The sequence below is a fragment of the Nerophis ophidion genome, linkage group LG13 (genome assembly GCF_033978795.1).
Source record: "Nerophis ophidion isolate RoL-2023_Sa linkage group LG13, RoL_Noph_v1.0, whole genome shotgun sequence".
NCBI lineage: Eukaryota > Metazoa > Chordata > Actinopteri > Syngnathiformes > Syngnathidae > Nerophis > Nerophis ophidion.
This window is the reverse complement of record NC_084623.1, coordinates 21771565-21790420: the sequence shown is the minus strand read 5'-3', so window position 1 is coordinate 21790420 and position 18856 is coordinate 21771565. Positions and strand designations below refer to the sequence as shown.

At 38.0% G+C, this 18856-nt stretch overlaps 1 protein-coding gene across 4 annotated transcripts in view; it reads left to right on the top strand.

The window, feature by feature from the left end:
* The window catches only part of pde9aa (phosphodiesterase 9aa), a 142457-nt gene that overhangs the window by 63740 nt on the left and 59861 nt on the right, over positions 1-18856 (top strand). For 3 of the 4 annotated variants that reach the window (XM_061919452.1, XM_061919453.1, XM_061919451.1), the window contains 2 exons: positions 3588-3642; positions 8258-8328. In XM_061919452.1, coding sequence (XP_061775436.1) covers positions 3588-3642; positions 8258-8328 — 126 coding nt within the window. Of the gene's footprint in view, positions 1-3354; positions 3478-3587; positions 3643-8257; positions 8329-18856 lie in introns of those variants that run through there. The other variant, XM_061919454.1, reaches the window with a different exon arrangement.

Below are 18856 nucleotides of genomic sequence, written 5' to 3'. Positions count from 1 at the left end.
AGGCGGGTCGCGTACCCGACGTGGCTCCGAGCTGGATCCGCTCCGCATCAATGATCAAAACCTTACCTCCGCGGCGGGTGCGCTTGGGACCCGCACATCTCGCACGTACATCAGCTGCGGACCAGCAACGGACTCATCAAAACCCTGGCTCATCTGGCCCAGGTCCATTTTGGACCCGTTATCTTATTTTCAAAATCCTTCTGCTCTTGCTGTAGGATAAAACAGGAAACTAACATTATAGTGTTAGTGTCCTATTTTATCCTAGTGATGTATCACTAAGCCCTACTACAGCAATATAGGCCTAAGCTCCTTTCAATTGTTTGCCCCGGTCAGGGGGGGCAAACAATTGAAGTCCAAGCATAATGGGGAGATTCTTTCTAACAAAGACGAGCACTTCAAGATGCTCAGGTGTCAGCCTGCTCCTGTGTTCATCAATGATGAGTGCTAAAAAGCCTCTCACTCTCAAGTGTCATTAAAAGGTCTTACAACTTTACCATTACGCTTGACTTTATTGTGGCATGTTTTGCACTCCACATCTTCATCTTTTTCGTTTTGTAGGGTAAAATAATCCCACACAGCTGACATTTTTAGCGTAACTTTTGTTTCACACGGCCGTCTTAACGGTTAGACCTGTGGATGTGTTGAAGGTGTGCTGGAAAATGAAGAACGGAGCGTAGGGAGCGGCAGAAGAGTGGAATGTATTATTTAAATCGGTGCGTTGAAAAACATTGACCGGATGTTTTTTAAAAACTGGATCTGGATCGGCATTTTCCCATGCCTTGCCAATACGCATTTTTTGGCAAATATCGGCTGCCGATCCGATCCAAATATCGGATCGGGACAACTGTAATATGTATATGTATGTATGTATGTATGTATATATATATATATATGTATGTATGTATGTATGTATGTATATATATGTATGTATATGTATGTGTATATGTATATATGTGTATATGAATGTGTGTGTGTGTGTGTATGTATGTATGTATATATGAATGTGTACGTGTGTGTATGTATGTACATACATATATATACATATAATATACATATATATATTTATATATATATATATAAATATATATATATGTATATATATATATATGTAGGTGTGGGAAAAAATCACAAGACTACTTCATCTCTACAGAACTGTTTCATGAGGGGTTCCCTCAATCATGAGGAGATTTTAATATATATATATATATATATATATATATATATATATATATAAACCTGTATATAACATTTTTTGAATAAATTACTACAATATTTAGGTACAATTGCAATTTGGTAGTCAGAATGTTATACAGGAACGTTTTTTAAATGTTTTACTGAACTGAAAGTCATTGATTTGCTCAAAACTTGGTGACAGTAATGTAGTAAAAATTAAGTGTCCATTTTGAATGTCTTTGCAGTTAGCATTAATCAGCTGGTTATGATCACTTCCTCCTGGGAGCAAAATACATTCACATTCAGTCCGTAGTTGCAAATTGACGCTCCAGTTTGTGTCGTACAGTTGGTTTATCAATCAATCAATCAATCAATCAATGATTATTTATATAGCCCTAAATCACTAGTGTCTCAAAGGGCTGCACAAACCACAACACAAACCACAACGACATCCCCGGTAGAGCCCACATTAGGGCAAGGAAAACTCACACCCAGTGGGACGTCGGTGACAATGATGAATATGAGAAACCTTGGAGAGGACCGCATATGTGGGCAACCCCCCCTCTCTAGGGAAACCGAAAGCAATGGATGTCAAGCGGGTCTAACATGATACTGTGAAAGTTCAAGCCATAGTGGATCCAACAAAACCGTGAGAGTCCAGTCCAACGTGTATCCAACACAGCAGAGAGAGTCCCGTCCACAGTGGAGCCAGCAGAAAACCACCCCAAGGGGAGGCGGATCAGCAGCGCAGAGATGTCCCAGCCGACACACAGGCGAGCGGTCCATCCTGGGTCCCGGCTCTGGACGAGCGGTCCATCCCGGGTCCCGACTCAGGACAGCCAGTACTTCATCCATGGCCACCGGACCGGACCCCCTCCACAAGGGAGAGTGGGACAGAGGAGAAAAAGAAAAGAAACGGCAGATCAACTAATCTAAAAAGGGAGTCTATTTAAAGGCTAGAGTATACAAATGAGTTTTAAGGTGAGACTTAAATGCTTCTACTGAGGTAGCATTTTGAACTGTATCAAAAACTGAGGGCATTCCAGAGTACTTGAGCCCGAACGAAAAACGCCCTATAGCCCGCAGACTTTTTTGGGGCTCTGGGAATCACTAATAAGCCGGAGTTCTTTGAACGCAGATTTCTTGCCGGGACACATGGTACAATACAATCGGCAAGATAGGCTGGAGCTAGACCGTGTAGTATTTTATACGTAAGTAGTAAAACCTTAAAGTCACATCTTTAGTGCACAGGAAGCCAGTGCAGGTAAGCCAGTATAGGCGTAATATAATCAAACTTTATTGTTCTTGTCAAAAGTCTAGCAGCCGCATTTTGTACCAACTGTAATCTTTTAATGTTAGACATGGGGAGACCCGAAAATAATACGTTACAGTAATCGAGGCGAGACGTAACAAACGCATGGATAATGATCTCAGTGTTGTTAGTGGACAAAATGGAGCAAATTTTAGCGATATTACAGAGATGAAAGAAGGCCGTTTTAGTAACGCTTTTAATGTGTGACTCAAAGGAGAGGGTTGGGTCGAAGATAACTCCCAGATTTTTTACCGAGTCGCCTTGTTTAATTGTTTGGTTGTCAAATGTTAAAATATTATTAAATAACGGTCGGTGTCTAGCAGGACCCATAATCAGCACTTCCGTTTTGTTTTTGCGTTGAGTTGCAAAAAGTTAGTGGACATCCATTGTTTGATTTCATTATCCTTGCTGTAATTTTGCCTCTCCAAGGTATTTTACGACAGATCAGCTGTGGTGATATGAACTACTTATTATTGCAGGACTTTGTATTCACAGGTGTTAAGCCATGTCCACACAAACATGAGGAGTTTCAAAAATGCATATTTGGGGTTAAAACGATCTCCATCCACACAAGTGTAGCTTCAAAACTGTCTAGGTCTACACACAAACGCATACACTTGCTGTCATGCATGCAGTTGAGTTTCTTTTTAAGACAACAGAACTTTTTTCATCACCTAATCACCGTACAAAGTACAATTTGTGACCAAGTGACAATATATCTTCCACTTTTATTCTTTCTTTTACAATTTCTCATAGCTGATTATTGTCCAGCTGTGTTGAACTTTGCACGCAGAAAACGTTAACCAATGGTAGGCTTTTGTTAGTGGGTTTGGCCTGTTCCCATTCTCATGAGGCTTCTCAAACGGTCCGGTCCTGTGGTCAATATTTGTCTGAAATCAGAGGGAGTTGCATTTTTCACTTCCTCTGCCTTGACTGTCCGATTATCTACAAAATGCTAATTTGTTTATTCATGTCAGTCTGACTTCTAATGAGTAGGTTTAGCATGTTTACTAGTACTGTTGATATACAGTGTTGTTAAATGTATTGTATGTTTATTCCACTTTATTCCTGACCTTGACTCTCTGGATCTTATTTGCTTCAGATAAAGAAGAACTGTTCCAGAATGTACTCACGCAAGTTGCTGAGCAATTTTCCCGGTGAGTAGAGGAATAAGTGTGTATGTGTGTGTGTGTGTCGCTGTATCATTAGCTTGCTCTGTTGCTACCAATATATATTTTGATACTTTTTTAAATAAGGGGACCACAAAAAGTAACTATTGGCTTTATTTTAACAGAAAATATTATTATACATTAAACATATGTTTCTTACTGCAATCAAGTAAAAATGTTGGCATTAGATAACATAGTGAACATACTAGACTTTTCCTGTAGTAGTAAGTAAGCAAAGGTGTTACAAAGGCTCCTAATTTCCCATTTTGTTATTTTGTCAAAATTATGAGGGACAAGTTGTAGAAAATGGATTATAAATTATAAATTTTTAGTTTTCTGTTAATATCTGGTTACTTTCTGTTTTAACATGTTCTATCTCCTCGTCTGATAAAATGTAATAAGCTCCTCTTTTTCTGTTTTAAATACTTTCCATATCTTTTGGGTGATACTACAAATGTAGGTGTCAAGCCAATATTAACTAATTACATGGTCATACATTGGTCATAACTACAGTTCTTATGTGTCCAGGTACATACTTAAGCATCAAAAAATGACAAAAGTTTTTGTGATAACTTACCAAAAAAGGGAATAAACGGTAGAAAATGGATGGATGGATAAAGCGATGTATTCATTGTAGAATAAACTATTTATGGCTCTTATACTTGATATCGTTACAGTCAATATTTGCAAAGATCCACACAGGAGCACCAGCTTGCTGTTAGCAGTAAGCTATTGTATTTTCCTATGATGTGTAGTAAAACGTTCTTAGCTATTCCTCGTCCTGCAGGGATTATATTTGTAAGAAACATAGTTTATTTGTCGCCATGGAGGCGAGGATTAGTGATTTAAAAGTAGCTAAAACACTGTGAACGGACGTTAGCAGCTAGCTAGCTATGTTTAAAGAGGAAAATTATCACAATTTCAGAAGGGTTAAAACCAATAAAAATCAGTTCCCAGTGGCTTATTTTATTTTTCGAAGTTTTTTTTCAAAATTTTACCCATCATGGAATATCTCAAAAAAAGGCTTTAAAGTGCCTGATTTCCGCTATCTGTAAATCCAGCCGTCTATTTTCCTGTGACGTCACTGCGTGAGGCCAATACAAACATGGCGGATAGAACAGAAAGATACAGCGACATTAGCTCGGATTCAGACTCGGATTTCAGCGGCTTAAGCGATTCAACAGATTACGCATGTATTGAAACGGATGGTTAGAGTGTGGAGGCAGATAGCTAAAACAAAATTGAAGAAGAAACTGAAGCTATTGAGCTATATCACGACGGACAAAGGCAACGCGGACGAATCGCCTTCTAACCAACGATTGCATCATTTGACCACTGGAGCAAATTAAATCTGTCGATTGGTAAGTGTTTTTTTGGCATTAAAGGTGGGTGGAGGGAAAGGCTGGATGTAAATATAGCTACAAATGTACATACAGCTAGCCTAATTAGCATGTTAGCATCGATTAGCTGGCAGTCATGCTGTGCGCAAATATGTCTGATTAGCACATAAGTCAATAACATCAACAAAACTCACCTTTGTGATGTTGTTGACTTTATCGTTGGAAATGCATCTGCTTTGAGTGTCGCAGGATATTTACACATCTCTCTTGTAGCATCGCTATCGTCGGTAAAATGTGCAGAACAAACGAGGGACTTTCGCATCTTTTGACACTGGTGCAACTTGAATCCGTCGTTTGGTATGTGTTTGTTTGGCATTAAATTTGGGTGGAGGGAAAGGCTGGATGCAAATATAGCTACAAATGAGGCATATTGATGCAATATGTACATACAGCTAGCCTAAATAGCATGTTAGCATCGATTAGCATGCCGTGCTAATCGATGCACACTCCACGTAAGTCAACTTGAATCTGTCCCTGATCGTGTTGTTACACCCTCTGACAAGACACCGACGAAGCATGATGTCTCCAAAGTACGGAAAACAGTCGAAAAAACGGAAAATAACAGAGCTGATTTGACTTGGGGTCTGTAATGTGTTTGAGAAAATGGCGGAATGCTTCCCTTTGTAACGTCACGCGTGAAAGGTCATTGCTCCGACAGCGAACAATTGAAAAGCTTTTCAATCGCCAAATTCACCCATTTAGAGTTCGGAAATCGGTTAAAAAAAACATATGGTCTTTTTTCTGCAACATCAAGGTCAGGGGCGGTTCTAGGCATGCTTTTATGAGGGGGCAGTCAGAAATGTGAAGGGGGCATCATGTGTACACATCATGCTCCAGCACTTTTTTTTCTGTGCTTACAGTAACGATGCTTTCTTCATTGAAGTGGGTCTTTAGCTATGTGTCCTACCCCACCCTGGTGTGTTGCCATTTAAGTCACTTGGTAGCTGAGCAGGCTGCTTTGGGAGAGCGCTTGTTGGGGGGATGGAGGGAGCTGGTGCAGGAGAAACAGTGTTTGCTGGTGCTAAAGGTGCAGTATTGCTATCTGCTGTCCCTGATGTACTAGCAGTAGCGTCATTGCTACTACTACATGCAGGAGCAGGACTCGACTTTTTAAATGCTCTGAAAAATGGATGCATTACAGAGCATTAACTTTCTCTTTGTGAGCTGCTGGAAGCTGGAGCAGAAAATAAGTAAGCTTGAGCAACAACAGAAAAAACCTGCTGTGATTACATGAAGAAAAACAACAACAGTGCAGGACTACAGCCTGGGGCGGGGCTTTACGTAGAGGTCTGTCAGACACAGGTCACTTGTCTTCAGTTTGTCACATGCAGTGGACGTGGGCACTCATCTGGGCACAAAATTCATTCACTCCAATGTATGTGTGTTGCCCACTTGCTTGTAAATTGATGAACACGGCAGTGTTTTTGTTTTTAGGTGTCTTGGTCATATCAAATGAAACTTATAATTTGTTCATTACAAAATGTAGATTGAAACATTAAAGGTTGACTATGTAGAATTACAAGAAAAACAACAGAAAAAGAATTCCAGCAGTCGATTGCCAGACCGTTGCTAAGTAAAACGGGCCGTTGCTAGGTACTCCGCTCTGAACAGAGGACAGCAGAGGAGGACTGCTAACCTTATGTTTCATTTTTACCGTCATTAACAGCATCAATGACTTGTAGCTTGCTACAGGGACAGTGGAGGCTCTCTGCCTTCCAAACCACTGCTGCTCAGAGCCTCCGCTGTCAATGCTCTCGTCATGTTGTAAAAAAAAAAAAAAAAAAAAAGGAACTCCGTACCACCGAAAGTCCGCAACGATAAACGTGTTTATGACAGATAAGACAACACAAATACACCCATCCAAACAAGTGTATGATAAATGTAGACAACTTTTCCTTTTCTTTTACTTTCATAATGCAACAGTGATTGGATGTTTACTGAGGGCTGTGTGCAGGTGTGTGTGAATACACGCTCAGCGGAGGTAGGGATGAGAGGGAAGCCGACACTACTATATCGTGTGAGTCCCTTTTTCGGCGGATTTTTCCGCTAATGCAGATAATTTTGTCAACTTGTAATGTAGTAACTATGTGAGTTTATTAAAATTTGCTTTCTCAAATTTTGATTTGAGGGGGCAAGACATTTATTTAAGGGGGCTCTGCCCCCTCTTGCCCCTGCGTAGAGCCGGCCATGATCAAGGTATATATTGACGCTTACATAGGTATGGTGATAATGTTCCCCTTTAAATGCACTGCTTGAAGATCAGTGTTTCAGTGTTTATAGCTCCATCTTTATCAGAATGAGAATCAGATTTATTGGCCAAGAATGTTTAACACACGAGGAAGTTGACTTGGCAGAATGTGCTCTGTTTGTTCAATGCAAGAAACAAAGAAAAAAAAAACTATGAGACAGCACTTTATTAGTTTTTAAGCCAAAATATTTCTATTCTCGCTCTTCTGTCTCAACACTGTTTCAACTTGAAAGTGCTGTGTGCATTTTGACTCGCGACATGCGCCGCCTCGTCTTATATTACAAGTAATGCCACCACTGCACGCTTTCATGTCCGTGAAAAAAAAAAAAAGTGCTAGTATTTTTCAAAAGCAGCATAGTACCTTTTTTAATTCATAAATACTACCCAACAACGGAATTTGTAGCAGCGCTCATACCTGTGTGTATTACTTGACATATTGTATTTTGTACAACCTCCTGACATTTGTTTTCGGTCTATTTCTTTAGTCACGTTACAAATTTTGGGAAAATGTATGTAAAACACAAGGGTCCACTGCAGAGGACGCTGCCTCTGAGGATATTGCGGTTTTTTGCCCACTGATAGCAAAAAGGTAAATGATGTGTTTAAAAATGACAAACAAAAACTAACTTTTTAGGATTTACTAAAACTGATCATTTTTTCTCATCCTAATTTTTATCTTCTCAACTAAAACATCTTGTACCTAGAGTTTTGTGGGCTGTTGCTTTTCTTAAAATGCTCAAGTGCTGGTAAGAACAGTTGTTGACAGTAGAGTGGATTGGTAAAAAAGGAGCAATGCAACAATACTAAATAGTGTGCAAAAACAAAATGAAGTAACAGAGACTTCTGTTTCCCGGGCAGAATTGAAAAGTACAACTTTACAAAACGTATTTTGTCCACTGAGTTCATTTTCTTGGGAGACATTGTTTAATTAGCATTTTGTTTTTTACAATTGCAGAGCTTTCAAGATCAACGAGCTGAAGACCGAAGTCACGAACAGGCTTGCAATGCTGGAGAAAAGAGTAGAATGTAAGTTGTATTTCTATACGTTTGACCAATGATTGATTCAGGTATGATATCAGATATTTGACCTACTACACAGCATTAACAAGCAATAGTTGAAGTGTGTACACAAATCAAGTATTGTACTCAACAAAATGTATTTCTGGTAAAAATGTTAAATTACCTTATCTTATCTGTCAGGTCTGAAGAAATTTAAAGTTAGGAGTTTGCAGATGGCACAACTGGACTTCACGGTGGGGGAGGGGTTAGTTTGTCTGCCTCACAATACGAAGGTCCTGTGTAGTCAGGGTTCAATCCCAGGCTCGGGATCTTTCTGTGTGGAGTTTGCATGTCCTCCCCGTGAATGTATGGGTTCCTTCCGGGTACTCCGGCTTCCTCCCACTGGGGATAGGTTGACTGGCAACACTAAATTGGCCCTAGTGTGTGAATGTGAGTGTGATTGTTGTCTGAATATGTGTGGGCCCTGCGGTGAGGTGGCGACTTGTCCAGGGTGTACACCGCCTTCCGCCCGATTGTAGCTGAGATAGGCACCAGCGCCCCCAAAGGAAATAAGCGGTAGAAAATGGATGGATGGATGAATAGTTTGCAGATGACACAACTGTAGTAACTATTGGAAACAGTGGACAGATGAAGAGATGGTTTGATTAAATAATATATATTATTGCCAAAAACTGTAATGAAAACACATTTGTAGGCGTCATAATAATTGATAAAAAAGAGCTGGCAATTACACAATAAATATTGCCAACATAAAATATATATTGTAATTTGTATATAATAATAAATATATATATAAAATATATAAACTGGCTAGAAGCGTTTTAACACTGAATTAACAAAAGGTGTTTTAGACCACAAATCACTCAACACACTTACTGAATGGTTTTATGTAGATATGAGGAAATCATTTTTGAAAACACTACAATCACAGACTATACTGCAAAAAAGGGACAATTAGGATAAACCATAATGTTACTTATGGAGAACACAAAAACTGTAGTACCTCAGGATACAAGTTTAATTGGTTCCTTGGCGCAGCTCGTACCTAATAAAAGAATTGGGAAACAGCAATATTGAAATGAATTATAATCAATTTAATCGTTGACATGGTGTAATCTGATTTAATTGAAAAACACTTTTGTGTAAAAAAATAATAGAATGCAGTACAAACAACTAAAGCAATTACAGTAGTTTTATGAAGTAACAATAATAATGTAAAGCATCGGAGAGTGGACTTCTACAGTATCTCTTTCCAGCTGTTTCTCAGTCAAACACACCATCAGCAGCTCCTTCATATTTTCATTAATGAATGTCCGCTGTTTAGATAATATTGTATTAAATATCGACTAATTTTGCTTCAGTATGATGCAGACTAGAAGTGGTACGCTCTAACTACCTCACAAGTTAGCTTACTACACATTCGGTCATTGTCACAGTTCGTTTAGCAATGGAACAAAGGGACCCAAGGATGCAGATGAATTTGAGAGTAAATAGTCTTTACTTCACAAATAAGAAAAAGTCAATACAAAAATGCTCAAAAAACTAGAATGCAACAAAAGGCGACGGTGCGGAAAAAGAGGAACACAAAAAGGCCCCGTGATAAAAGAACAAAGGCTAAACTACAAACTAAACTAAAACTAGGGTCGAAATTGCAAGACGTGCAAACTACGATATACATACCAACTGGATGGCACAGGGAATGGACAAGCAGGTCTGAGGCAAAAATACAAAGAGACTAGGAGGAATCGTCAAACACCGTCACGGAGTGGAATAGCCAAGTACCATCCAGTTGGCCAGGTGCTGCTTATATAGTGCAGGTGAAATTAGATCCAGCTGTGCACGTCTTGCAGCTCCGCCCACAGGAAACACAGGAACTCTAAGGAAGACCAAACGTCAGAGACAAGTCTGCTGCACCAACAAGGGAAACTGAGTAGACTAACCACAAGAGGGCAGCAGGTGGTGACAGTCATGTTTTGAATTATTTATATCCTTAATTCAATCAATATAATGTACTTCTTCTTCTCAGAACTGTACTTCAGACTTACTTTCTTTGTTTTCATGGATTGGGGGAAACCACGTTTAATCCATCTCTAGCTTTAAGCTAATGCTAGCAAGTGAGACCGAATGTTTAGGGTGGATCTTACGGTGTTCACTGTGACATTCTCTACAACAACTAGTGGTGGGTAGGCTTGTAATCCAAACTTTTGCTTTCAACCTAAAGCATAACAATTAGCCGATTGACAGCTCGTTTCCTCGAGCTACCACCATTTAAACCACAAATATTGAAATGTACTAATCCAGTAGTTTTTCTAAGAACTAAAATAAGCAACAACCTGCTCTCTGATAATAAAAGCTATTTCTTCAACAAAATAGAGGATGTACCAATTCAAAGAAAAACCTTGTGTAAAACCTTTGCACTAAAAATGTTAACATATAAATCTGTGGGCTAAAATAAGGTGGATTGAGTGGAGAACCCAAACAACATAAAAGCTAATAAACTAACAAAAAGCTAATAAAGTAATATGAGCAATACTAGGAAACAAGCATATTTTTTTACAAGGAAGAAGCAGAATGTCTAATAATTGTTGTCTTATATATATATATATATATATATATATATATATAGATATATATATATATATATATATATATCTATATATATATATATATATATCTATCTTTTGGTCCTAAAATGAATAATGTATTGTTATTTTTGAAAATGTATTTTTTATTATTTAGTATTCTTTCATTTATCATACAATTTTTACTCTCCTTCTTTCATTATGTAATAACTAGTGCTGTAAAAGTATAATTTTAAAATCTGATTAATCACACTTTAATCAAATTATCATTTAAATTCAGTTTAAAAATACACTAATATTGGACAGAAATGCAATTTTTTTGTGTTGACCTGATCACTGACCGTGTAACAATCCACGCCCCGTTTTAGGTAATCATCTGGGGTTAAGGTAAAAGGAGCATGTGCTGTCAAAATTAATTGTGTGATTAATAATTTTTCAGGATTAATCACATGAGTTAACTGGTTATTTTTGACAGCCCTTATAATAACATATCTGTTTATTTATTACCTTTGACAGGAGGTTATGAGATAGCCGGGGGTTTGAATATTCATGTTTTTGTTAGTTAGCATCATAATCTAAAATTGTGTGGATATTGATAAAACTTTAACGAAATGTGAAAAATCGGGAAAAAAAAAGTGATTGAATTATGGGCCTGATCCGGATCATTTCTATACAATACAAGCTTCATATTCTGTGTGTGTGTGTGTGTGTGTGTGTGTGTGTGTGTGTGTGTGTGTGTGTGTGTGTGTGTGTGTGTGTGTGTGTGTGTGTGTGCTGCAGAGACAAAGATAGTAGATGACTGACATTTCTGTGACCCCGCTATAGATACAGTAACTCAAAAAGTTATTAGAGCATTTTGTTGAAACTTGTAGGAAATGTCAGAAACAGGAGAGAGAACTAAACAGATTGTGTCTTGTCTCAAATATGTCTGTCACATTGCTCATGGTAAATGTATTTCATTCAGTTGAAAATAACTCGACTTGACACTGATTTTTGACTTTTTTTTTGTGAAGCAACATTTTTTTCTATTGTAAAAAAACTGCTCACATCAGGTTTTTCATCACCGTTTTAAAGCTAAATATCAGCGATATTTTTCAAGTAATGTTTTCTACTAATTCATTGAAGAAATATAGTATGTTGAATTTTATTTTTTGACATTTTATTACTCTAATACCCTTTATTATATGAGTTTTAATGGAAAAAAAAAACAAGCTTGTGAAAATTAGCTAACTTACCTGACACCTGCTATTTTATGGAATCTATATTCTGGGATAGTCACATGACTGGCACATTAGCACCACTCCTAAATGTTGACAAGTCCAGCACAAAGCATATAGAACACATTTTAACATATTTAAAGTGTGCCACCATGGTTTCTTATTGGTTCAATTCAGGTCAATACGGTACATCAATAATATCAGTAATTACTATAAATTATTATTCTATGTTACAGAAGAAGAACAAGTAGTGTTATGTACAGTAAGTACATTATTGCAGTGTTGCAGATCTAGAAATGTTATGATGTCGTGTATTAGATAAGTTGAAACTACATTGATTATGTGGTCCACTTACGCACATAATACTGTATGAGCTTGTGCTCCTATTAGAACTTATTGAACATTGACCCCTTTTGGTGAATAGTAAAGCGTGTTTTCAGCACACTTCACAAAAAAGTCTTCAGTCCCAGACCATCAATTTTGCAGCAGTCTTTTTACCCCTGGATGGAAGGTGCATTAAAACATTAGCATTTCAATTCAGCTTACATATTTCAGCAATCCTACGCAATTTCTCCTGATATTGCTTACTCAAGTAATAATTAAAGGTGCCATTTCCTGGCAGCAACTTAGATGTTCCTAATCACTCATTCCACAAAATATGACTCAAATGTCTAGTTTTTAGTTTCCATGCAAAGCGTCTTCACATCAGCCATTGCCTAGTTACCTGGTCGCTATGGCAATATTGTGGCACCCACACACGAATCTATCCTCTCATCACTTGGTCGCTATGGTCACCTTAGCGAATGCGAGCTTGAAGTGCTGTTGTAGCTGACCTCTACACTGCCATATTAGATAGAGGAGTGGAGACATGTTTCCTTTTGGGTACTGGAGTCTCCTTTTCAAGTGTTCCTCTGCATATTCTGAATCTAAAACGTGTTTTCATTTATAATACTGTATATTGGATTGATTTGTTTTGTGCCGTAACACAAAGCAAAAATGTGGATGTTTGTTCAGTTAGCTTATGCAATCTGGTACCGTCCCTGTTTAAAGTTGGGATGCAACGCAACGTTTATGGATTTTGTTGAACGATTACAGTTTGAAGTAATAATCATGGTTTTGACTTATAAACTCAATGCTGGTGCTACCAATTGTCATCCATGCCTATTTATTTATTTTTCATCATCATTTTATCATTATTCATGTATGTTAAATGGTAAATGGATTATACTTGTATGCCGATTTTCTACCTTTTTTTTAAACGAACTCAAAGCGCTCTGACACTATTTCCACATTCACCCTTTCACACACTGATGGCGGGAGCTGCCATGCAAGGCCCTGACCACCGCCCATCAGGAGCAAGGGTGACGTGTCTTGCTCAAGGACACAACGGACGTGACAAGGATGGTAGAAGATGGGGATTGAACCAGGAACCCCCAGGTTCCTGGCACAGTCACTCTACCAACCGCGCTACGCCGTCCCCATGTTATGATATTAGTAAACTTGAATGCACATAATTAGATTCTCCAGTATAGCGCTATCTCAGCTGCATTCGGGTCATAGAAAATGGATGGAGGGTATAGTGCTGTTATTCTACAATGTTATATTAGTGTTTTGTATTTCCTATATTGACTTCACATGCCTCTAGTTTATTCAACATTGACAAGAAGAAGCATTTGCTAATGTTAAATGGTCACTGAATGACAGGAGAACTTGTTGCTGTTTGTTTACACTGAACTGACTCAACACAAAGCTACTGATTGTAAGTGACACGTTTATATTTAACTAAAATCTTCATTAAGTCACTTGCTACTAACATAATTTACCTCAGTTATTATGCCTTACTTTTAGCTTTGTTTGTAAAGCTGGGTAGTTATCCCACAAATGCTGCAACATTTTGGACGTAGAGAGGTAGCGGCATGGTAATATTAGCTCCATCGTCTGGCGGTGGTTTGGCTTCAAGCGGGAATATGTCGAACATACAATCAAGTGTCAAGTATGTGGCAAAAGCGTACAAAAAGTAGCAGCTCTACTAATGGAGCATCATTTAAAAAGTCACCTGTTAGAGAATGAAGAGTGCTTGAAACTCTGCATGTCAACATCTCTGCTTGGTGCCATACCAACAAAATGCCGAAGCAACCATTTCCACATCAACACGGTATGAAAAAAATAGTCAACAACAGAAGGAGATAACGTCCGCAGGAACCTACCACAGTGAAGGACATACCTATTTGATTTCCTATTATGCAGCTCATTTTTATTTGACAGTTATTCAAATATTATGTGTGACATCATGCACAAAAGTGCACTTTGTTTTAAACTATTGTAGTGGTGTTCTGTACAAAAAGTGCACTTTAATTTAGTGTTGTTTTGATATATCATCTTAGGGACATCATGCACAAAAGTGCACTTTTTTTTTTAAACTATTGTAGTGGCGTTCTGTACAAAAAGTACACTTTAATTTAGTGTTGTTTTGATATGTCATCTTAATGACATCAGGCACAAAAGTGCACTAATAGCTTGTTTTAAAATGTCTCTGACATTCTTGCACTTTCAGTTTTGGAAATGACATGAATGTTTGTGCCACTGCTTAATAACTGTTTAATAAATACAGATTTGGTAAATTGACTTAGCTGCGATTTCGTTCTCTGCATCAAAGTTTAAAATGAGCATATATTAATGCAGTATGAACAAGAATATTTTAATTTAGACACAGAATCATCATACTGTTGTGATATGTATCAAGTGTTCATTCAAGGCTAAGGCAAAATATTGAGATGTATATGGTGTATCGTGACATGGCCTAAAAATATAGAGATATTAATAAAAGGCCGTATCGCCCAGCCCTTGTTTAGTGGAGCCTTTGCGATTAAACAACTGTGACATTTTTAATCTGACTTAAAAGTAAACCCAGTTAATTGTTGCATCCCTAGTTTAAAGTAGACTTTCATTTTATATTAAACTTGATCCTAGGTCATTTTAATAAATATGGCATGGTTTATATTCAATCAAATATACTTTACAAAAAATATATTTCTGTTGCTTTTAATATGACGTACAAAACCATGTGAATATATTTATTACTGTAACTCATTACACTTAAACCTTCTCACAATCAAAACAGACACATTATTCAGTTTTTCACTATTGGCACAAATCGACTTAATCTTTTACTTTATTGTAAATCTCTGGCATGTATTTTTTGGTAAAATTATGTTTACTTGGTGTCTTATAAAGGCTATTCCAATGTATTTATTATCACTTCCTGCATAACTTTGAACAGTCTCAGGTCTTTAACAATGAAACGGGCTAATAAAGACGTTATGACCTTGGCTCCAGCTAAGTTTTGCTTGAAAGACGCAAGCGAACAAGCAAGCAAGCAAGAGAGAGAAAAAGAGAGACAGCTTCCAGCAGCGTAGTAGATCAATTCAACCGATTCATGAATTTGTAATTGGGCCCTCGGCCGTTTTTTTTTTTTACATATGGATCGATCCAGGGTCTTGTGTACCAATGCAATTATAGCTGTTATATAAAACCCATCTCTGATTCATAACGGTTATTTGTTACACCCCTACCGGGATTTTATTATATTTCTTGTGATTGTTACGAACTAAAAAGCCTGATTTTACTGCAGCTTAAAAATATAGTTTGGACAAAAATGTAATTGTTTGAAGAGGTCTTTTTGTAATCTACATTTGAAACATTTTCTTGTGGTCTACAGAACATTTATTGGTGGTTCTTTGGTCAAAATTTTGCATTAATGTTGTTTTACAGACCATCTTTAAACTGCTTTCTGACTGTTGCAGTAAGCATGCGCCGCTTTATGGGCGGTCATAGACTATGTTTACATTCCAGGCCAAAGTGTACCAAATCAGATTTTTTCAAAATCAGATTTTTTCCAGCTGACTGTTTCGATTACAAGTAGAATTTGATCTTTTTCAGACTCCAGTATAAAAGCGCACAGGCCCTAATGTGACCTCGATGTGGCCTTGATGTCACAAGTATGCACAAAAAGAGAAAACAAAGGAAGTTGACCAGATTCCGCAAATGAACAAGGAAATAATTTTACTATCCATCCATCCACCCATCCTCCCCTGCTTATCCGAGGCCGGGTCGCGGGGGAAGCAGCCTAAGCACGGAAGCCCAGACTTCCCTCTCCCCAGCCACTTTGTCCAGCTCCTCCCGGGGGATCACGAGGCGATCCCAGGCCAGCCGGGAGATTGTCTTCCCAACGTGTCCTGGGTCTTCCCCGTGGTTTCCTACGGTTGGACGTGCCCGGAACACCTCCCTTGGGAGGCGTTCGGGTGGCATCCTGACCAGTTGCCCAAACCACCTCATCTGGCTCCCCTCTACTATTACTACTACTAATAATAATTTGCAATATAAAAGCCACCATACCTTAAAAAATAGGGTTTTTTTACATTGAAAAAAATTTAAGTAATATAATGTATGAATTGATACAGTATATAGTGTAATATATTTCAGAGGGTTCTAATCTTTTTATGACTGTTGAGTTGAGGTTACAGCATAAATGTTTGATCTATCTGTTTTTCAACTCAACTCAGTTACGTAAAAAATTTATGAAATATACGTATTTAAGCCATTAAGCCACAGCGTACACCTCATTTCCGATTCTTCAACAATTGTTATTTGTTAGGAATCAAGTGTGTGTGCGTGTGTGTGTGTGTGTTTGTGTGTGCTTGTGTGTTTTTGTGTGTGTGTGTATGTATGTATGTATATATATATATATATTTATATATGTATATATATATATTTATATATGTATTTATATATGTATATGTATATATATATATATATATATATATATATATATATATATATATATATATATATATATATATATTATATTTATATTGATATTTATATATGTATATGTATATATATACACCAACTACCGCTGGCGGGCTGCGTCTTTTCCTGCGCACACGAATGACGTAGCTTGACAAAAGATGACAAAAAAGTTACAAATAGGTAGCATTGTAGTAATATAATAGGCAGCAACATTTGAATAGAAATTTAATTGAAAAATAGAACAAAATGATACACATGAAAACACATTAAACACACTTTAAATGTACGTACAAAACATGTTTATGTTTAAAATATTTATACATATCATAGCTTATAATGCAAACTATATCATTATATTTACGTAATCTTGACACCGCACCGGCTACGCCCACGACCACACACTTGGCTGTGCCACTGCCACCACCCTTATTATATATTCTTTTAGAAACCACTGGCTATTAATGTTTTAGGGTTCTTTGTAACCCTAGCACCGGATATCACTGAATTTAAACAAGTATAACAAAACATTCCTTATGTATTTGGAACACATTGATCATTTATAGCATGGGTTTCAAACTCTGGCCCGCGGGCCAAATCTGGCCCGCCATGTAATTTATTTTGGCCCTTGAGACAATATTAAATTAACATTAGAGCTGGCCCGGCGGTATTATACAGCGGCGGTGCATTCTAATACTTGCCAACCCTCACGATTTTCCCAGGAGACTCCCGAATTTCAGTGCCCCCCCCGAAAATCTACCGGGGCAACCGTTCTCCCGAATTTCTCCCGATTTCCACTCCGACAACAATATCGGAGGCGTGCCTTAAAGGTACTGCTTTTAGCGTCCTCTACAACCTGTTGTCATGTCCGCTTTTCCGCCATACAATCAGCGTGCCGGCCCAGTCACGTAATATACGCGGGTTCTACACACACACACACAAGTGAATGCAAGGCATACTTGGTCAACAGTCATACAGGTCACATTGAGGGTGGCCTTATAAACAACGTTAATACTGTTACAAATATGCACCACACTGTGAACCCACACCAAACAAAAATGACAAACACATTTCGGGAGAACATCTGCACTGTAACACAACATCAACACAACAGAACAAATACCCAGAACCCCTTGCAGCACTAACTCTTCCGGGACACTACAATATACACCCCTGCTACCAACAAACCTAGATTTTGCATGTCACTATATGTTCAATTTTCAATGCAAAACTTGTTTGGGTCCCTATTAAAAGGTTAAGTTGTTCAACTTTGGCCCGCGGCTTTGTTCAGTTTAGAATGTTGGCCCACTCTGTATTTGAGTTTGACACCCCTGATTTATGGCATGGATTTTTGTTGGTAAATGACAGACAGTGAGATACTCATCACGCGTGGTAATGAAGCCATACAATACAGTACATCTGGAAAGTATTTACAGCACTTTTTCCACATTTTGTTATGTTACATCCTTGTTCCAAAATGGACTATATCAATTTCAAAATCATCAACATTTTACACACAATCCCCCATAATGACAAGGTGAACAAGTTATTTTTTTGTTTTTTTTTGCAAATTCAGTAAATTTTAAAAAACTGTCATACAGTATACCCTGTCTACACTGGCAGAACACAAACCAAGCCTGATGTCAAAGGAATTATTTGTCGACCTCCGAGACAGGATTGTCTCGAGGCAGAAATCTGGGGAAGCGTACAGAAAAATATCTACTGCCTTGAAGATTCCAATTAGCACAGTGACCTCCACCATCTGTAAACGGAAGAAGTTCGGAATCACCACGACTCTCCCTAGAGATGGCCGGCCGTCTAAACTAAATGATCGGCAGAGAAGGGCCATACTCAGCAAGGTGACCAAGAACCTGATAATTACTCTGTCAGAGCTACAGCATTTCGCCGTGGAGAACCTTCCATAAGGAC